A 22,613-nucleotide genomic window follows, 5' to 3' on the forward strand; every position below is an offset into this window, starting at 1 on the left:
ACAGCAAAAAGAATTTCCTGACCAAAAATGCATACACTTTTTACAGGAAAAATGCTTCTCTGTCCTCTACTTGCACAATTTCCAGTGCATGACACTTTTAATTCTGAATCAGACTTCTTTCCTTCTCCAAGGAGAAAACTGAGGGAGCTGCTATTAATTTAAGCCAAAACTGAAATTTAATCTCAAATAAAAATTTCAGTATGGATATACACTTAACTATTTATTCTAATATAATAATGTCCTCTATTAAGGTCCATCAGTACATCATTTGTGTCTTGTATTAGGAAAAAAATCAATAAAAATCAAAAACCCAGCCACAGCAGTTTTAATAATACTATAGTAATTGGCTTTTAAGCAGTATGACTGCCTCCAAAACATGATGGTAAAGTATCCATATGCTTGTCAGAACTTCAAAGCTATATACACTTTCAAATTTTTTATACATATACACACACACAAATATATATATATATACACACCTACCCAAAAATGCCTCAAATAAGAAGGTTTCCTGTATGTAGCAAATTTATTAAACTAGGAGTACTGTCCTGGTAAAATACATCTCCTTAGACTACAACACTTACAACATTCAAGCAAAAAATATGATGGGAATGTTAGAATGTAATTAATAACCTTACTTTAAAATAATTTTCTTCATGTTGTTCTCTGGGTTTGTTTTTGTTTGGTTTTCTTTTTTTTACTAAAGAGACAAATTGACAATCAGGATAAAAACCATATGTTCATGTATTCACATCATAACTTAAAAACTTCTTTGGGACATGTGAAGTATTGCTATTTTTCATTCCATCAAAACATCTGGATTTTAGTGGTTTTACAGCACAAATAGCTTGTTCAGAGTATAGTCTTTCCCCATTTAAAAAAAATTTATACCCCATTCCATTCTCATCACATGGTTAGCATATGCTTCATGCCAACTTTATTCAAGGCCAAAACCTATCGTAACTCATCAAACCAATGAAATACTACAGGAATGTAAAGCAAAACAGAAAAAAAAATCCAATCAAGTCAGTCAAAAAAATTCCCCTAACCACCAAAAAATTCCACACTATTCTGAGAAGTGAAAAGTGAAATTACTATCAGATTCCTGTTTTTTCTCAGAAGGTCATCATAACCAAAGAGGTGAAAGAAAAGAAATAGACGATGAATAAGGTAGCTTAGTTTCTGTATGATCTGTCAAAGCAAGGACAGTTTTCCAAAATAAGTAGATCAGATAAGAGCAAGGAAGGAATGCAGATTATTGAAATATTTCTCTTTCCAACAAAATTCCAAAACAAAACAAACCAGCTTACCCCATAGAGGCACTGTTGAAAACATGGTTGCTTAAGACTATTCCATCTGCCAGCACATATCCTCCTGAGATTTGCTCACCATTTGCCTCTTATTTCCAGTAAAACTTGGAGATAGCAGAGATATAAGATGATCATTCTTCATCACATTTTTTTATAAGGCAAAGGATGGAAAATAGAAAGAATTTTTGACTTTTGGGCAGGTGATACAATCTTTTGTTGTTTGGGGTTTTTTTATAGTAAAGGTCTGAAGTATTATAGAGTAGACCCTAATTTGTCTCTTCCAGCTTTGTGGCAAAAGGTTTGCTGCAACTCTTTTATTTTCCTTGGGTTTTTTATTGTTATAGAATTCAGTCATTACAACTTAACATTAGTATTGTCTCTAGGGCAGTGAGAAGACAACTTCCTCTGCACTTCTGACATTTTGCTGAACCAGCAATGAGCCACCCAATTCACAAATATAGTAATGTCTTCTTCACAAGTAAAAATGTGTGATGATTTTATCAATTTGATTTAGGTGAAAACAGATGTGGTTTCACCTGGGGGAGAAAAGCAGCCCATAAGCTTTGGACAGTACAGATGACTAAAGAATAGAACACAGAATGACACTGTCAAGGGACAACCCAGAAGACAGACATGGATTTCTTGGAAGAGGCCACCTTAACATAAACAAGAAAGATCAGGCTCATAAGCAGATTTATAAAGCAGACAGCTCAAAACAAGCATGCCCACCTCAAGCCTGAAATGTCTTAGCAAAGTGCCCCTTACTCCTCAAGTGCCAATCTACACTAGATAACCCTTTGCTGATAGCAATTTACATGCTTTTTCAAAAAGTAAAGGACAGTGGCAAATCCAACCACTTCAATTCTAGAGAACCATGCAGATTATCAGTGTTGTGGCACACACTGGAAACTGATGGGCTCTTCATAGCCTGTTTTCCGTGAAAGCTTGAATAGTCTTTCCATAGCCACTTCACTTTCAAGTAAATCAGTTTCTAACACTGGGCAACATTAAAAATGAAGCTTACACCTGCAACCTTAAATCTGTCTTTTGCATCTATGCATTATTTACACAGCACATAAGTAAGTGATCAAACATTGTTTTCCACTGGACATACATCTGCATCAGTGTCAAGCAAGGCAAAAGTTCAGAAAATAATAAAAAAATCTAATAAAGGAGCATATTTTCTTACATTCTTTTAGCTGTGCATGTCAGAAGATAAACAGTAACCAAAGACAGCAAGCAAGCAAAGTTAAGTTTCTAGCTAACGTTCCAGAAAAATGATTGTCAGGACAGTTTTATCCTGTTTTCAAGAGAGTGATGCTGAGGGAATGAGCATTGCCAGAAGGTCGAGGGAGATGATGCTGCCCCTCTGCTCAGCCCTGGGGAGGCCACAACTGGAGTGCTGCATCCCATTCTGGGCTCCTCAGTACAAGACAGACATGGAGTGTCTGGAGCAGGTCCAGCAGACAACTACAAAGTTGGTCAAGGGTCTGGAGAATCTTTCTTACAACAAAGGGTTGAGGGAGCTGGGCCTGTTCAGCCTCAAGAAGAACCGCAACTGAGGGGAGCTCATTAATGTGTATAAAATATCTGATGGGTTGGTGTGAAGAGAATGGAGCCAGGCTCTTCTTTGTGATGCCAATAACTAAGACAAGAGGCAATGGGCAGAAATGGCACAGGAAGTTCCACCTGAATATGAGGAAGAACTTCTTTACTGTGCACGTGACCACACACTGGAATAGATTGCTCAGAGAGGTTGTGGAGTCTCCCTCACTGCAGATATTCAAAAACCATCTGGACTCAATTCTGTGCCATGTGCTCTGGGATGACCCTGCTTGAGCAGGGAGGTTGGGCCAGATGACCCATTGTTGTCCCTTCCAAGCTTACTCAGTGATTCTGTGAGTTCATAAGAGTGTGAGCTGATTTAAAGAAGGTTCTGTTTCTCTTCCTGACAATATGCTCCCTTTACTTCAACCAACTCCAGCATTCTTCAGACCCTTCCACAAGACACCGATATGGCAGAGGATAACCAAACAGAAAAACTGCATAACCTGCCAGATACACAAGTTAAATCAATTCACAGAGCTGACAGGAGGCAAAAGAGGGGAGCAGGATTTCCCCACATACAGCTGCAAAAACTTACCAAAAAAAACCCAAAAAAACCAGCCAGCCAAAGACTTTAAACATATGCCACATTCTGGAACTGATCTCTCATCATCTGAGTATCAAAATTGCAAATACATGCTGTTCTAAACTGCAAATATGACCAGTATACACCTTTATGTCTCAAGTCAACAAGAGCTGCTTTTGGAACACAAGAAGAAATGCTAAGAACTTGGAAAACTTCTGGCCGTAACCTGTGAATTAGCTCCCACCTGCAACATGCAGATAATCACCTCCTTTTCACCATTAAGATTAAAGACTTGTGAGAGATATAGAGCAATCATTGCTATAGAAAAGCTACAGAGAAAAATGAGTACCTGTCTGCACTACCAGGCTCACTAGCTTTGTAAACAAGGCCTAGCACAAGAATACAATAAAATACTCTGTAGCCACTCATAATTTAACATGGCTCATTCTAAAAACCCAGTGAAGGAGAAAACCTGTGGAAAAAATGATATCATATACATACACACTGGAAGGGCTAAAGTAGATTCACAGAAGACAGACTTCACAATCCAAATGGGTTTTTTTACACCTCTAGGAGCATTTCATTCTTAGAAGCCTCCAAATCCACACACAGATATAGGAGAAACACTCATTGTTAACTCTGTTTATCTTCAGAGGTTATTTCTCAGCAAAAACATAAATGAACCAGTCATGATGCAGAAAACCTGGAATGTCATAACACCACATAGTGCAACACAAGCCTTCACACAGCCAATGACAAGAACAGGGAGGGAACTGCCAATCCTGAGAGCAGAGCACATAGTCATAAATGATAACTAAGGAAAAAGAGCAGGAACAGCACTCTATCCCCCCCCACATCTGCCTATCTGCTGACATCTTCAGAGACTGGAGTGATGGGGATACAACATGCCAAAGCAGAACTCAGTGGAGCTGGAGAGCTTATGCTATTTGGCAAGCCCAAGAATCTGATAAAAGTGCTTCTACCAACAGTCTCCTTAAAGCCATCCCTCCTAAAATCGTATTATAACAATCTATGATGAGTAAGAAAAACATATACAAGTATGCTTTACAACAAACCTATGCATTTAATCAGACTTAGAAAGCCTGGGTTTAACTTTTTCTCTTTTTACCAGACATCCTCTGTGCCTGAGGCAAGCCACATTGCTACCAGAAGTACTGATTCTTCCTCCACAGTGTCAAAGATGAGACTTCATGAGAGAACAGGATAATGCACATGCTAAAGCTTGAGAGACACTCAGACAGAACAGTGATGAACATTCCAGAAAAGCCCAGAGAAATGTGTCCTCAATATTAATTCATTTTTGCTAATGACACAACTTGCAATACATCTCAGTAAAAGCTGTCAAACTATCAAAGGACATAAACAGTTCACTTTGAAATGAAAACACATAAATGTCGAAACAACTGCAATACATAAACATGAAAAAAATTCCTCTACCGTTTGCTAGGTGCTCTCAATAACAGCAGTGCATCCCAATTAGTGTATCAAAAAACATAAGAGAACACAAATACAGAAGACAGGCACTCAAAAGTCTGCAAAGACAAAATTTCTCAACTCTCACAACTGCCTGCAAGAGCACAGTCCTGTCCAATCACCTGTCCTAAACCTCCACCTTTTTCAAACTCAAGTTTGCTGGCAGCAGGTTTTAAGACCCAATCAATTCCCACTACTCTGGGCTGATGTGCTGAGCTGCACGAGGTGTCTCATCGAGTGACAAACCAGCAGCAGCTCTCTGTCTCACACCATGAGAGACTCATGGCTCCAGCTTCTCCTTTGACCTGACTTGCAAAACAAGAGAAGTTGCAGCACACTGCAGGGCACAGAGGCTCTACCTGGCATCCTGCCCGCCAGCTCTAGCAGATTTTGGTACTGTGGTGTTTTATATATAGCAAGAAGCAGGTCCCAGCCTTCTGCTCAAGCTTCAGATTTCCAAAGGGTGTGAGGAGTAATTGCTTGTAGAACAGGCTAATTCTGAAGTGAAAGAGGGCACAGGCAATGGTGTGAGCGATACTGGCAGAGACACTTGACGTCAATCAGCAAGGAAAAAACCAGAATAAATATGGATTGCCACAAGAATTAAAACCAGACTACTTCAGACTGAAGGAAAAAAAACCAAGGTAAAAAAATGCATGAAATTGAATCTTCATCCCTTTGATATTTTAGGTCTTCAGTGTCTCCCACTATCCTGTTTCCACCTACATGGGTGCACCTGTAAGTATCTATAACGGCATAAGAGTTATTTATGGCAAGCTATCAAAACTGAAGACACTAACTTCAGCATCTCAAAATACCTCTCACAGAGCCCAGAGGGCACAAGGGGAGCAAGGAAAATGAGCAATAAAGCAATAAAGTATATAACCTTGCAGATCTGAATTGCTTTACCATATGAAAATTGGACAAGATGCAAATTAAGGAAACAAAGGTCCACTTCAGAGTAAAAACACAAAAAAAAATCAAAGAAAACAAATCTGATAATGGGGGAAGGGTAAAAAAACCTAAAATCTGATACCCTGTAACTAGCTATAAGGCTGAAAATTAACACAAAATTCTCACTAAGATCTCTGCATGGAAGCATTATGACTGAAGAAAAGGCATTTACTTAAAAAAATTGAAGACATTTTAAGAGCTTAACTACTATTCAGAAAACATTATGGACCAATTAACACACCTACTTTAATAGAGAAAAAAAATCTAAAGAAAAATATTATGTACTTACTATCATTTAGTGTAGTGAAGTCCAAGAATCGGTATTCATAGCAAACATCTATTTTGGTTTCTACCTGGGGCCTCTTCAAAGTTGAATAGATATTACCAGGTCGTTTTTCATCATGCTTCTCTAATTTGTTCAATCCACAACCCATTTCAGCAGTTCCTGATACAAAGAGGTAGGGAAAAGGGAAAATGGATAAACATTATTAACTTTGAGTTTTTTCCTTCTGGTTTCATGACCCACACTAGTACATTAGGGTGATTTTTAATTTTTAAATGCAAGCTGCCTACAAACTACATAAAATCATGTAATCAAATAAATGCTCAGACAGTAACTGAAGATTATACTACTCATATCTACCCTCAGGCATACTATTATTTTATTGGAAAATTGACAGTTTAATGTATGTATTTTGCAACTTTCAAATGTATTCAATGGTACACTCTGGAAGACACACATTCCATTATAAAAAGTAACTGAAAATGTAAAATAACTTGCTAATACTAAGGTTGTCAGCCTAGTAACAATTTCTATATATGCAGTTACTAAGAGAGCATCTAGTATTAACTTTTACACAGAACTCTGTAATATTCAAATTAATATCCAGTCTTGTAATTTAATGTAAAAAGCAAGTTCTCTCTGCAGAGAACTACCTGCATTTACAGAACAACCTCACTTCCTCCCACGTCATTTTTTAGGAGATAATGGCACTTTACAAATCTGTCTTCAAAACAGAAGAGGCACCTGGCCACAGAACTGCATTAGATAAATCTAGTTCTCTTTAATAAGCTGCCAGCCCACAACATTTTAAAGGATTATTCCTGACAACCATTCCTGCTACACATTAAATGTTTCTCAATATCCTGCACATTATAGCTCATCTGGGTATGAAAGAATGGAAGAATTACTTGCTGAAAATATTCAGGTGATCCAAACCCTCTAATTCCTCTCAACAACACCGGTGGGGCTCAGGCAAATTATTTCAACCAGCATCGAGTACAAAAACAAAAAGTGTGAAGACACATCAGGTAGGTACCTGAGGTTTTTCATCACAACCACCCAACATCCTGCCACCGCCTACACAGACAAAGTCATGCTCTGAAAACAGAGAGGGAAATGCAGAATAAACATCCAGTACCAAAGAGTGGCTCCCACAGGCCCCCCCAGATGCTCAAAGGCATGGGATCCATATAGTGTGAACACCAGGAAGGTGAGTGTCACAGCCTCCCTGCCAGCTGTGACACACAGCAGTGAGCACCTGAGAAAGTTCAGGCACAGATCAGAGCTGCCTTTACCTTGACAGTTTATAAACCTAAAGCAGAGAATGAAAACCTTGCTCAGGTTCACCATCCCCAAAGAGCTGCTCGTAAGCTTATGCCACAGCTCCAGCCCCCAAGAGCTTAGAAAGTTAGGCAAATATACAGCCCCAATGTATTTGGTAACCACTTGCAAAAAATTACCTACATTTTTATTTATATTGTGGTTTAACTTTTATAAATTTTGTTCCTTCCTTATACTTCCTTGTAAAATCATTCTTATTAATAGTTCCCAAATCCCTTGCTGTATTTTGCTATGATAAATGCATTCTGCCTTTTCTGCCATTTCCTAGACAGGGTCTGTGGTCCCTTCATCACCCCACTCACTCTCATTTGCATCACTGTTCTCATTTCTCTACATGAACACAGGTGGCCATATGCTCAAAATGAGATCCTAACAAGGCTTATGAAAATAACATTCATGCTTCCCTGTCTCTAGTGCAAATAATACACCTACTGCACCTAAAATCATCATTCACAGCTGAATCATCACATTCACAGTTTACTGTCAACTTCCAAGCAGACAAAGAATCTGTTTCTCCTTATTTTTATCCAACATAACTAACTGAGAAGTTTCCAACGCATCTCTCATAACTTTTCTCTATTCCTTTGTGCTTCTACTGCTCAGTAATAGCCTCACCCCATTCTCCAGCACCCCTGGAAGAAAGAGCTGAAAGTTTTTCTGGGCTCAGCAATACCACCCACCTTCTTATCATGCGCAAAGTCCATAAATGCACACCTACATCTTCCTGCAAAGTCTCTAATAAATATATCAAAATAGGACCGAACAACACATTGAACTTGAAAAAAGTAACACAGTAAATATTTGATCACACAGAACGAGGAAGCAGAAAAAACATTTGCTACAAAGACCTCTAGCATTGAGAAAATCAGATTATGTGATATTTGTGTTCCTGAAGTTTCAATATTTGGTGGATTCATCCAGCAGAAAACAACTTTCCCTGATTATTTTGAAGGAAAGGTAAAAACTACTTTAACAATTTCTATCAATGAAATTGAGGTTTGCAGACTCATTTTTTTAAATTTGGAATTTAAAGTTAAAAATCCTCATGATCTTTTTATGTTCCCAAAGTGATACTTTCCACCTTTTTTGTAATGACAACTATTACCATTAAAAGATTATTCTTTCATTTATACAGCAGTTTCCTCTTTTGCCTGTGCAATATTATTTGCTTCAGTCTAAAATGTTATTTATTTCAATACATAAACATGTGTTGCATATTAATGAGCCTAACAAGACACTAGGTATTTTTCCATGAGCTATAATGGAACACATCTAGCAGCATACTTGTGCTAAGGATGAATTAAAATAGCAGTACGTGTTAGCAAGTGTACCAAATTTCTTGTTTCAGCAATTGCCCAGTAATTCTTACACATCATAAGTACACAGCGTTTTGTAAGGAAAAAAAATTCCATTTCAGAGGTCATTCTGCGGCAGTGCCTGCAACCTTTAGTTACACAAATAGTCAGAAATCCACAGGACTCTTAGACAGCAATGGCTGCAGAAGAAGGCCTTGGGGACTCTGCATTTCACATTGCAGAGTGTTTTGCATTCTTTCCCAAACTGGGGCAAAAGTACTAAAAAATAAAAGCCTGTACTTCCAGCAGCAGCCACAGACACTCTCCTGTGCTTCTCCAGCAAACATTTTCTCAGCCCTTTGGAGAAAAACTCCTCCACCCTCACTACTCATGTGAGCAATGACCTCGGCGAACAGAGAGAACTCACGAGTCATTCAGCACAAGCTACCTGCCCACTTGGGAATGGACTGAAAACACACTTTTTTGTGTTACTAATTCCCTGTGTGACTGCTTCGTAGAAGACTGATTTTCACCTTTGTGCTGTTTAGCTAAAACTTCAAACAGTATCCTTGAGGATAAAGGCTTCCTCACATTTTGGTAAGTATAGGCAGTTGTGTTACTTAAAGCAGGCATATGGAAAAGGATGATGAAAAAAGATGCTTCCACTTGAAAAAAATGAGGGATCAGGGGACAAAAATTAGGTTTCACAACATCACAATCTTTTCCACAGTAATTAGAATACACATGCCACAGCAGTAGAAAACAAATCTTCAAAAATTAAGTTCCTATTTTATCTGAGGACTCTAAGTAGGAAAATAATTCCAGAGAGGTAGGAATTCTTAAAAGTTTCTCAAATATACTGATGATGTGTGTATGACAAGTCATCACTCAATCACCAAATTCTGCTCAAAGTTATCCCACAAATGTCCTTCTGGGACAGCTTGCTTTATAACCATTCAAAGGCTTTTAATATCAGTTATTACCTTCTTCCTTTCATTCACAGCAAAGTTAGTGCTGTTTAGTCTTCCCACCATCATCTGAAAGTATCTCCTTGCTTTTCACTTACAAATCTACTTGTCAACAGGACATTATTCCCCTTCTTCATTTTCTACATTGCAGTTATCAAAGAGTGCTGTAAGAAAAGTTCATCACTGATGCATTCAAAGTAATCTAAACTCACTCCAGTGCACATTTTCAGGTGTATTAGCTTGCTGTAAGACATGCTTAAGGTTACTGTACCACATATATTTATCCTGGCTTTCTATACCTGCATGTGAATTCTGCTTTTATTCATATTAAACCAAAATATTATCACTAATATTCACTTTTTAGCAAATTGAAAAACAATCCTTCAAAGACACTGCCAAATTTTCAAATTCTTTTTGCTCTGCAGTAGGTTCTAAGATAAACATTTTCTTTTTCATTAATGCAGAAATTAATTATCAACTCAGAAGTTCTATACTTAGGAAAAAAACCTTGGAAAAGTAACATTTAATGAAGAACATTAACCCCTAAAATTATGATTTAGCTATGGGCTTTCACAATTACATGTGCCAGAAAAACTAATTCTGTCCACAAACTCACTTAGATTGCAAATTAATCTTACATGTGCTCTATGATCTTGTTGATCTCAAACTGTTCATGTGTTCAGCCACATGATGATAAAACCAGAACTGAAACCCAAATCTCACAACAGATTGGGTTTTTTTAGTCTGCATCTTCACTTTAACTCTGCAAAGCATCAAGAATAGAAGGTATGCTGAGTTGCAGAACGACGGCAAAGCCTAGTCAATTAATTCCTTAGTTTCTCTTGTGAAGGCCAGCAAAGGCCTTCACTGGTTAGGACAGGAGCAGCTTGCTTCTGCAAACAATGCAAAATTGAACCCAGGATTTGTACATCCCAAACAAATTCCCAACTCACAAGCTGCAGAATAAACCTCTTGCTGCCACCTCCTCTTCCCCAGAACTGTCCTGCCTTGTGTATTTTAGGAGCAGAGGAGCTCTGGGGAGCATCTGGAGGTACAGGAAAAATCCATCCCAGCATTTCCAATGATCTGCCCCTTAATGCTCCTCAATGTAAGTTTTATTGAAACCAGTGCCATCCTTTGCCATGGAAAAAAAACCCAAAAAATTACAACAAACTGTAGTCAGCAAGAGAAAAAAAAAAAAAAGCCAGCAGTATTTCCACTTTAAATCACCTCTGTGATCCATGACAATGAATGTATCTTGGATGTATCATAGGAATTTTTACAGCTCTTTTAGACATGTGTCAAGTTCTCAGCTGATGATCACTGAACCTCAGCTTTGCTAAAATACTCTCTTGCTACTCGAATTTGCTTTCTTGGGTTGCTAGTGTGTGTTCAAAATAGATGAAATACAACAAGTGCAGAATTAGCAAAGAGAAAGGATAAAATAACACCATGTAGCTAACAACTTATTTTCTTGTTAACAGTGATTCAGGGCCCAGGATTCCCTTTCAGAAGAAAAAGAGCACAAAGAAAAGAAGGAAAAACAAAAAAAAAACCTTTGCCTTCTATCTGATTTTCATTTGGGGGGTATATGGGGAATAAATGAGGCTAATCTTCTGATTTATTGATCCATCCTTTCATGAAAATCCTTAACAATTTATCTCCAAGGAATAATAATGAAAATTGCACTGAAATGTAACAGAACCACATGGCTAATGGAAGCTTGAATAGATTACCAGAATAAGTAATTTAAGGGATGCTTATCAACTAAGTACATACTGGCTAAATAGTTTATTTCAACTAATCAATGCATAATGTCAATGACTATTTAGAGGGATGATTTGAAAATAATTCCAAAACAATAATTTTAAATACTTATAATCTTAAGAGTCAACTGCTAAGTATACAGCATTAGACTGAGTATTCTAGCAAATGTGTAAGTGAAATACACTACCAGCTGAAATAGGAACAAGGTAATTTTAGTACTTACAATGGCAACCAAGGAAAATACACTGTATGGAAAATTAATGCTTGTCAGCTTGTTTTTAAGCAAAATTAGTGAGAGCAAGCTTGTTTGCATTAACATATTTAAAGCATTTATGGGCCAGGACTAGTGAATGTATTTTGCAAGCTTTATCATGAATTAATTTATTTTTTTAAATACATATCCTAGGTTACTGCTAAGGTTCTTTTCACAAAATGTAGAATATAGTATTCTTACTGATGAATGCAGCAGCTGGAAAACAAGATAACTGCAATGTATTAACAGGTTTTCTCTCTTGATTTTGGTTAAGACCTTTCATCTTCATTCTTCCTTCCATGCGTAATACTTAGGTACCTCACAGGGATGCTGGAAGGCATTTACAAATAATTGCAGGACTTCACATTTGTTGTGCAGTAATGAGACATGCTTATTTTCTTAAACCCTCACTCCTGCAATCCTGACCTTTCCATTTTCAAAATAATAAGCACTTCATGCTCAGTTCACTTGCTGGCATGTGGTCACTTAATTCTTGCATCCTTCTCAGTCTATGAAACACCAGAGTGTTTAGTCCCCCACTCAGCTCCAAACAAACCCTGAGAGTGCTTGCAAATTATAGTCAAGTCCCTTTCCTAGCATAGTTAAAGCAACGAAGCAGAGGAAGAATAACAAGGCAAAAAAACCCAGCAGAGAATTAAAAACACCAGAGCTGGCAAACTGGGTGTACAGGTAAACAAAGAAAGCAGAATAGGATGCCAGGATGATCCTTTGTCAGTCCCCAGAAAAGAGCCATGCTTCTGACTTCTCCTCATTTTTCCCACCCTGCACAGGTTTCCTTACCACTGCACAGGCTTTTTTGTGAGATTACACCACCTAAGAGGGAAATTCCTCACTAAGAGATACCCACTTAGTCTTTTTTTTCAACAGTATTACCATGCAGGAAGATATGTAAGCATATATTCAATAAATAATGCAATAATTTTTATTCGTGTGGAGGGATCTGTGCTTAAGTAACTAATGTTTACCAAACAATTTGAAACATCCTGAAAAACTTATAGATACAAGGAACAATTACCATAAATCAGTCCCATCTATTGTCAAATGGGACTGATTTATGGTAATTGTTACAGCTGACCAATTTTTTTTTCACTACATACCTATGAATTTGACCAGTGTTGCCAGGATTTTAGACTTGAGGCTGATAACTAAATCTCAGCTTCTAGGAAGGTTGGTGAAAGAATAATCCCAGATTTATCCTTTATGATTGATTTGATTTAAATTAAATTGCAGAGCAATCCAAGTAAATCTGCAGTTAAGGTTTTCAATTTCAAAAAGCAAATCTCAAAAACTAAGGAATTCATTAGTAAGATGAACAGGAATGAGCAACTGGAGGATGTACAGCAGAGGTCTGGAACATGTTTAAACTACAATACGAGTATCTGCAGAACTAGGAACCCAAGGAGTGACAAGAGAATTCATAAGAAGGTTTCCAGACACAGTGAGATGAATTACCTAATAAAGAAGGAAATGTAGAATAAGCAGAGAGCTTAAGAGACAGGAACAAAGTTCAGCAGAGGAACAGTCTCGGATCAAGAAACACCAGCATAAAATGAAATGTGCCAGAAGCCAAGGCAAGCTGTGGAAGCCAAAGATACCACAACTCAACAGAAGCAGAACACAAATCAGGACTAATCTGGATTCATACCAAGAACTCTGGAAGACCTGTCATGATGAATTGCAGCCCCAATAGCTAGAATTAAAAACCAAACTATTTCATCAGATTTGGTACTGTCTCCCAGGGAGACAAGAAAATGTACTGACTACACAAAAAAAACCAGAGAAAAACATAATTTGGCCAATTAAGACAATTGCTGGTCTAGTTTCCAGAGTTTCTAAGCTTCAGGAAGAAAGCAAAGTAATACATGGATAACTATGATATGGATTCAGTAAAGTTAGAACAGACTACGCTGACAGGTCTTGTAAACACAAGTTACAAAGAAAGCCCAGCACTAGCATGCAGCATGTCAAATAACACGCCAGGATGATAACATGATTTCAACAAACTCTTATTAGGTGCTATTGTTCTCATTGCAGAGTTCACATCACCAACTTGGGCTCGACTGTGCTGCCCTGTGCTGTCCCTGGGCCTGCAAGTCACCAGGCCACCTCTGTGTGCTCCCTGCCACCAGCCACGCTGAAACTCCTCCAGGGAAACAGAGCTGGGGTGTGCGGGTGTGTGTGGGCACGTAAGCAACAGGGTGGGAGGAACAGGAGCAAGCAGGATCAGAGAGAAGTGGCGGAGGAATAAGGCAAGCATTGTGCTAGCAGTGGGGAGCAATGTGAGGAACAGCAGGTTGGTGGGAGACCCCTGCTTCCCACGCCTCCCACATCACCCTGTAACATTCATCCAAAATATTTAACACTTGCTGGTACCATGACACCATCTTTCAGTAAAGCAGAAGAGTCAGATAATACCACATCTTTCTACAAAATACTTTTAGGCAGTGTATTTCTGGTTAAGGTAACAAAGTGTTAATGTCACTGAATAATGCACAGGTAAAATTTATGCCAAAATACCATGTGCAGTATTCAAGCAAGTTGCTTCCACGTGACAACAGGAGACTACCAGGATGCTAAGAAAGAGTCCTGCTATCAAGAACATAAAGAGAAAACACAGCAGATTAAAAAATAAAGACTGAATTAACCTGACAAAAGTATGCACAGGAATGTTAGATACTCTCTTTTAAAGTTAACCCCACACCACTCAGAACCCACAGAGAACAGGCATGAGAAACAGATGCATACTACAATGTGTGCACAGCTGCTTAATGACAGTGAGTAAAACCATGGTAAAACACGAAACTACAGACTTGACAGTCCTATGTTTACTGCCTTTTGCTAGTTTGCCTTGGAGTAGAACCCCAGCCACCTGATGAAGGCAAAAAGTAAAGTAGATCACTAATGCAAGGTGTGAAGCTCTGGGTTATGTGAATATTTTTTACTTACTTCAAATAGAGACTTCATCAACTTTGATTTTTTTCTTTACAAGTCTGTGACCCCAGCTTTTCCACCACAGAGGCTGAGGCCAGTTCATTATACCCAATATGGTATTTGTGTTTCCCAGTAGTACCACAGCTCAGAACTCCCTTAGGGTATTTAATCACAGCTGTATATACTCATTTCATGCTACATTCTCAGACCGGGGAATGCCAACATTCAAGAGGTGGAAAGCCCCTTGTCTAATGTAACTTGAGGTTAAGCTAGATTCCTAAAATAACCCTTCATTCTGAGACTTTTCTTTTTCCCTAGAAAAAACAGAAATTAAATACACATATGTGACCACTACCATTGTGAAAGAGGGTTATTGCCACTAACTTGTTATTCAATACCAGGACCTGAAATGGATTGGATTTATTAAAAATAAAACATAAAAGCATATGTATAAAAATATCTCCCCTTGTAAGCTAGAGGCCAGCGACATCTTGATAAGGTTATTCTCCAACAAAATAAATTAATAAATACATTTTTTTAAAAGGGAATTAAAATTGAAGCAGTATACAATGAGACCACAGCTTCCAAACTTTGGCTGAAAACATTCTTTCAGGTATAGATATATTTTTATTATTTTAAATACAGCATCCTCTTTAGCACAACAGCCACCCCTACCAGGACTCCAGCACCGCTCCCTGTCCTGCCACACAGCAGCCTGTGGCTCAGCTCATTCTCTGCTCCGAGCCGGGAGCGCTCCGGAGGGAAGCACGCTCAGGCGTAATGGAGAACAAATGTCTCCCATTAATTATCTGACTAAGCCGAAAGTATCAAAGAAGAACTGTAAAGTCCATTCAACTAAATTCCCCTTTTTCAGAAATACACAGACTGTAAGAAGAGGCTGTTTTGACAAGAATTTAGACAAACCAGAGAGAAGAGAGGTGTATTTCACACTCAGACATAGAAATGCTGAACCACTGCCTCTATACATTGTAAGAAAACCGTGCTGAAACAACATCAAGAACTTGAAAAGGCAATAAAATTGGAAAACAGCGACTGTAAAATCCCAGACCCCAGCCAGCCACACGATGGCACGGCACCGCCGCCTCCAGGTGCCCGGCATGTGAGGATCGGCGCCGGGCTGGGCGGGCAGGCGGGCGCTCACCCGGCTCCCCTCAGAGCTCCCTCCTCTCTCGGCTCTGCCTCACCGCGCCGGGGGCTGGACGCAAATAACCATCCCACAGGCTGGAAGGGATTGCCGGCGATGCCGCCCCCGCTTCGCCTCGGCCGCGGAAAGGCCGGCGGAGCCCGGCAGTCTCCGCACCCACGGGCTGACAGGACGGCACCGCCCGCCAGCCCCGCCGCCCTCCCGGCGGGCTCCGCTCCGGCCCCTGGGCAGGACCGCAGCGAGCGGACCCTCAGGAGCAGCTGCACAGCGCGGAACCCGGCCGGGGAGCGGGCGGGAGGCAGTGCCCCCCGCGCCGGGCTCCAGCAGCCCCTCCGAACCTGGGCACGCCGGCCAGCCCGCGCCCCGCTCCGAACTTCGGGAGCCAGAGGACCACGACGAGTCGGAGCCCTGGAGTGGCTTTCCCCGCTCCGGCGCGCAGACCCGGCCCAGCAGCAACCCCCTCCCGTTCCCTCACCAAGTTTGCCCGCCGAGTCGGTGGGGTGCGCGGCAATACCTGGGGCAGGCAGCGGGCGAACCGCAGCCCGGTGGTGCTGAAGGATGCCCGGCGGGCGGAGACGGCCCGCCCCGCTGACAGCGCTTCCTCCTCCTACTCCGGCTGTCGCCCGTGCCCGCCCGTCGCGCTCCGGGGCCGCTCCCCCCTCGGCTCAGCGACGGGGAGGTGCCGGGGCAGCGCCGCGCCGCCACACGGCCCCGCCGCCCGGCACAAAGTTTGCGCGGCGCAGCCCGGGGCGGCGGCTCCGCTCCCGCTCGGCCCGGCCGGGGGCCGCGGCCACTTCCTCTTCCTCCGAGCGGCGGCGAGAGCCCCGCGCCCAGCCCGAGGCGCGCACGGACCGGGCAGCCGCGCTTCCCGCCCGCTCCAGCGGCACAGCCCAAAGGCGGATTGCTCCGCCCGCCGGCCGGGGCGGGAAGTTCCTCGCGCGCTGCCTGCTTCAGCTCCCGCCCCGGCCCCGGCCCCCCTCCCCTGTACTCCCCCATCATCGCTCGTGATACAAACTGGGAACAGTGGCTGATACGTCGGAGCGTTGTGCGGCCTTTGAGAGGGACCTCGATAGGTTGGGGAGTTAGGCAGAGAACAATTTCAAATTCAACAGTGGCAAATGCAGGGTTCTGCACCTGGGGAGGAATAACCCTACGCACCAGTAGGGGCTAGGAGCCAACCTACTGGAAAGCAGCTCTGCAGAGGAGGACCTGGGGGTCCTGGGGACAACAAGCTCTCGATGAGCCAGCGGTGTGCCTTTGGAGCAAAGAGGGCCAAGGGAATCCTGGGATGCATCAGGAAAAGCATTGCCAGAAGGTCATGGGAGGTGATGCTGTCCCTCTGCTCAGCCCTGGGGACGCCACATCTGCAGTGCTGTATCAGTTCTGGGCTCCTCAGTACAAGACAGACAGGGAGCTTCTGGAGCAGGTCCAGCAGACAGATTTCCTTTTGGGAAGGGAAACAAAATCTTGTGATTTCAATGGGGATCAATTTTGGCAAGCTTTGGCCCATGCCCCTGCACTTCATGGCATCCCATGCCTTTTGATGGCTTTCACTTTGGCAAAGATTTTTTTTTTTCAGTATCCATGCTTTTTCAGTATTCCCCTGCTTTTGCAGCATCTGTGAGGTTAGTTTTGGCATGTTTTGGTCCTTTGCACTGCACCTCATGTAATCCTGGTCCATTTTCTTATAGTGACTAAATGTCCCAATTTTCTGGTTTTTTGGGGATTTTTTCAATTGCATTTCCTTTGATCATATCTCCATTCCAGAGTGTTTGTAAGTCTTTCTTTTCTGTTTCACAAGATTTCATTTTTGAAAGTTGGTCAAGGGTCTGGGGAATCTTTCTTACAACAAAAGGCTAAGGGAGCTGGGCCTGCTTAGCCTCAAGAAGAGGCAACTGAGAGGGGAGCTCATTAATGTGTATAAAATATCTGAAGTGTTGGTGTGAAGAGAATGGAGCCAGGTTTTTCTTCATGATGCCAACAACTAGGACAAGAAGCAATGGACTGAAGCTGTCGCACAGGAAGTTCCACCTGAATATGAGGAAGAACTTCTTTACTGTGCACGTGACCACACACTGGAATAGATTGCTCAGAGAGGTTGTGGAGTCTCCCTCACTGCAGATATTCAAAAACCATCTGGACTCAATTGTGTGTCATGTGCTCTGGGATGACCCAGGGAGGTTGGGCCAGATGACCCATTGTTGTCCCTTCCAAGCAGCTCCAGGTCAACTGAGTTCAGCTCCCTCAGCCTCTCCATGTAGGACATATACTCCATCCCTGGCCTTGTTGGCTGGCCACTGAGTTTGTCCCAGCTTGTCAACAACTTTCTTGGCACTGGATTCTGAGAGGGGAATGACATACCTGGACACAGTATGTGGTCTACAAGAGCCCTAGTGAGTGCCAAATAGCTGTGGATCGTCACTTTTCCCAAGCTACTGGCATGCTGTTATCTTTGTTGGCTGTAGTCATGCTGCCTACTAGCGTGCCTGCAGCCTTTGCAACAGAGCTGCTACCCAGACAGGCAGTCCCAAGCCTGAATCTCTGCAAGGTACCCACCCTTCCCAGAGGCTGAATGCTTGTCCTTTAAATTTCAGAAGTTCATGCTGGCTTGTTCTTGAGCCTGCCCGGTTCCTTTTGGACAGCAGCCCAGCCCTGAAGCTGCTTGATCACACCTCAGTATGCAGCAATGTGCAAACATGGCAACAGTGGATCCTGTCATCTCCTTCAGGTCCTTGAAAGACATGTTAAAATACAAGAGGATCCCACTTGCTTCTGTCCTCCAGGCAAAGTGCAACCCATTAAACTGCAACTTTCTGACCCTAGCCATGCAATGAGCTTTTTACCCACCCAGATTACAGAGTCTTAAGCACATACAAAAATAGCACAGGAGCCAGTGCCTAGCACCTTACTAAAGTTGCCACAGCATCAACTACCATCCCCATGCCTGAAAATGCCTGCATTTTATCAAAGATGGCAAACATTTGGTAAGGCTTGATGGCACAGAGAGCAGCTGCTCTCAAGCCAACGGCCAGATCGTCTCAGCACCCTTAGACACAGCCCAGAACCCCAGCCCAGCCAGATTTGTCCAGGTCAAGTTCTCAGAAGAATCCCTCTCTTGATGCTCCTTCACTGCTGGTAGCTCTTCGCTTGCTCCAATCTCGCCTCCAAGTGCACAGTTCAGGTCATTGAGGCAAAGGCAGCTCTGAGTACATCAGCCTTACCTGTGCTCACACTCAACAGCTCTTTGTGGTCCTTGTCCAGCCCCTTACTGTTAACAGAGGTTTTTGAGAGCAACATCAGATTTCACAAGCCCTTGTGTATGTCTACACCCTTCCCCACATGCTTTGATATTTCTGTAACTCCTTCACTATAACCTGTTCATGCTTCCACCATATTTTTGCCATGAAGTTCAGTCAAGTGTTCCCCACTTAGTGTAGCTGGTATCCCAATTCATCAACATCATTTCCTCCTACTTGGGTGTGTCACTCTTGCATCAGGAAAAGGCTCCATTAAAATCTTCCTGCCTTCCTAGGCTCCCTTCACTTTTCAAAACTGCTTCCCATTTACCAGTTCTGTAAATAAGCCAAAGTTTGCTCTCTGAAGTCCAGACACTTGATATCCTCACTCCCTTCAGGATCTTGAGCTCCATTGTATGACCATGACTATAGCCAGAGTTGCCATTCTCACATTCCTAGCCAATTTTTCATTGTTACTGGACATTCATTAGTGCAACACCCAGGATATCTACCAAGAAAGCTTCCCGAAGTTTGCTGGATTGTTTCCATCCCACCATGTTACTCATCCAACTGGCAGGAAGCTTCACTCCTCCCCAGGAATCAGTGTCTGTGACCCATAGATGTCACAGAGCTGCTATTTTAATCAACTTTCATCAAGAGTAGCTGGCCTGTAATCCACCACTGTTACCCTCTGATCTTTAGCGTTCTCAGCCATTCTGATTGTCAGTCCAAGAGCACCATACACTCCCAGCTGCTCATTTTACAGAGGAGGCAACCTTGTCTCTCCAGAAAAACATGTATGCATCCCAAATGTACTGCTTATGAACCAAGTCTGGGACTTTGGTGCACCGCCTTCATTGTCCTTCCCTTATTAGGCCAGAAACCTGTTCAGCATCTCCTAAAACACCCTTGACTAGTATGGAAACTACTTGAAGTCCTTGTGCACAGCAGGCACAAATACATTTGCTACACCTGGTCCACTTCAGAATCTCTCCCTACTGTGTAGGTGCATAAACGAAATTAAATTATGTAAAAATATATAAAGAAACCACTACATTGGCACATTAATTCCTTCCTAAGCGCAGAATATTTCTCTATTAAATGCTGGTATTGTGATGGATGACATCTATTTGAAAGTACTCCCCCCACTTTTCCCTCAAGTGCCATCAGGGTACAAATAAATTTCTTCAGTGGCCTCAAGTCCTCTTAAAGCACAACCAGCACCATTAGCAAGTAGTCAGTAGCCAAAAGTGTAACATCAACACATTGGAAATGAAAAACCAGCACTAGACTATGAAACAAACATTAGTAATGCATTTTGTCTGGGAAATTTACTCATCTCCTTTTTCTATTTCCTTCTGTGTGTTTTGGTTTTATCCTCTCCATTTCTTTTAATTTTACACACAGGTTTTCCTCTTTCCTTGCCCTCTATCATTTTTCCTCTACTCATTAGTTTCTCTGGCTTTCCAACCACGTGAGAAAGCAGCATGCAGTCACATCAGGGTGCCATGTAACTGAGTTGTTTTTCTAATACCACTGTTAAAGCATATGGGGAAGGATTGCTAAGTGTGTAGGGAGAAGGGAAAGTGCAGTTTTCCCTGTATTGTAAACACATCAGGTCAGAGATGGCTCCAGAAGGAACATCCTAGGTACCAGACCATGCCAACACCATAGAAATTGCAGATCTACACCTTGGGGATTGAATTGAAAGAATGTCCAACAACATTGAAGGCTTTTGCTGGTGCAGAATCTTCTTTGATACATAAAGGAAACCAGAAAACCAACATTCCTGGATGTCTGTAGATTGTTATGAAGTCCTGTACAGATGAAAAGTGTTTCAAATTAGTGTTTATAACAGGTCACAAAGCACAAACCTAGGCACTACCAACCATTTTTTCCACTGCCCACTTAATGGTCATGTATCAGACATGACTGTGAACTTACAGCCATCACATATGAGGTGTTTTGATGCACCATTTCAGCCTGGAATTCCTCTACTCCAGCATGATACACATGACTCATTAGGGCAGTCCTGTGCTTCTCAGTAGAAAAAAATTGGAATTGAAAGTTGGTTCCACAGGAGTTTTGATGCTAACATGTTTTCCTCTGACTACAAAAGCATATTAGAGAAGCAGCAGATTGATTACCCAAATGGGATACCTCTATTATCACCTATTTAGGTGTCCCAATATTGAAATTATGTAATTCATGCAAGCTGAAACATAGCATAAAATCTAAAAAGATGATGTATATCTAAACTATTATTTTTAGATTACCACTGTGAGAATTTCAGAATTCAATTCTGGCTTGGCAGTGTTCAATTTTTTTTAAAGTATGCACTTTTAACATATTTTGGGGTTATTTGCCTCTTTAAGAGCCATTTTGATAGACTTGTTAAAATACAATCTAGAACTTAATCTGTAATAGGTATTTCATGTGGCACTCCAAAAACAGCCAACAGTCTTTCCATGAGAAATCTGATCAGCTTGAAAAAATCCTAAACAAGGATCCTAGACAGATTTCAGAGTTGTGGTGAAAATATATATATCTATATGTACACACATACACACATCTCCCTGCAGAGCAATAAACTACTGCAAAACAGTAGCAATTTACTTACTTAATTAAGTATAAAATACTACTCTAACAACCATTTAACTATAAACAACTGAAGGACCTTATTGCTTTAATCAACAGTAAGACGTTGCCCCTAGACACTCCATTAGGGAATATTAGTTTGCCCTGGGAGTTAAGAAGAGCTTTAAAATGTTTTATTTCTGTGTCTAGTCAGTGTAATCTCTCTGGTAAATCCACACATTTAGCAGTGCAGAGCTCTACAAGCTCCTGTACCACAAGCAGGAGCGATCACGTTTTCTATTTGCACTTTGTAGTCCTGGGTGCAGCTGAGTAAGGCAAGTTCAGCATAGGTGTAAATTGCTACTGGTGGGCTATTTAAGAATTCTGCTTGGCCAAATGTCTGTGTTTATTTTGGCCTAGGCAAAAGCAGCATGAAAACACATGCATAGCATTTCTGTCTTGTGCAAGGTGTTTCTAGTTATGCCACTAGGAAACTCCTTACTTCACAACTCCAAGTACTATTTGAACAACTAATTAGGAAAGATCCACACTGGTCTAAGTAATTTTTTTTGCATGACAATACAATACCAGTTGCTGTTATTTTTACTACAAACTTAGACTCCAGCATTCAAAGTAACCACATCCCATTTTTCTAGTTTTCACACTTGTGTGAAAAAGACTTAAAGCTCATTTAGAATAAAATTTGTTTCCTCTGTTAAAAAGCAACAGACATCTGCATCATCACATTGAACAGGATTCAGCAAAACTTAAGTTACTTCTGACTGACTTCTGTTATTCAGAAAGAGATACCAAAATATCAGTAAAGAAAAATAGTTTTATTTGTCTACCACTCTGCAAAACAAAGTTTAAGATATACTGAATTTTTC

General features: G+C 41.3%; 1 protein-coding gene across 1 annotated transcript in view; it reads right to left on the reverse strand.

The window, feature by feature from the left end:
- Window positions 1–16,693, reverse strand: part of RFTN1 (raftlin, lipid raft linker 1) — a 96,694-nt gene extending 80,001 nt beyond the window's left edge. Inside the window, exons 1-2 of the mRNA XM_030971848.1 lie at window positions 16,428–16,693; window positions 6,179–6,334 (exon numbers count right to left, since the gene is read on the reverse strand). Of these exons, the coding sequence (XP_030827708.1) occupies window positions 6,179–6,323 (145 nt within the window). The 5' untranslated portion in view covers window positions 6,324–6,334; window positions 16,428–16,693. The remainder of the gene's footprint in view (window positions 1–6,178; window positions 6,335–16,427) is intronic.
- Window positions 16,694–22,613: the final 5,920 nt, after the last annotated feature.

This window comes from Camarhynchus parvulus, chromosome 2 (genome assembly GCF_901933205.1).
Source record: "Camarhynchus parvulus chromosome 2, STF_HiC, whole genome shotgun sequence".
In the NCBI taxonomy this organism is placed as follows: Eukaryota; Metazoa; Chordata; class Aves; order Passeriformes; family Thraupidae; genus Camarhynchus; species Camarhynchus parvulus.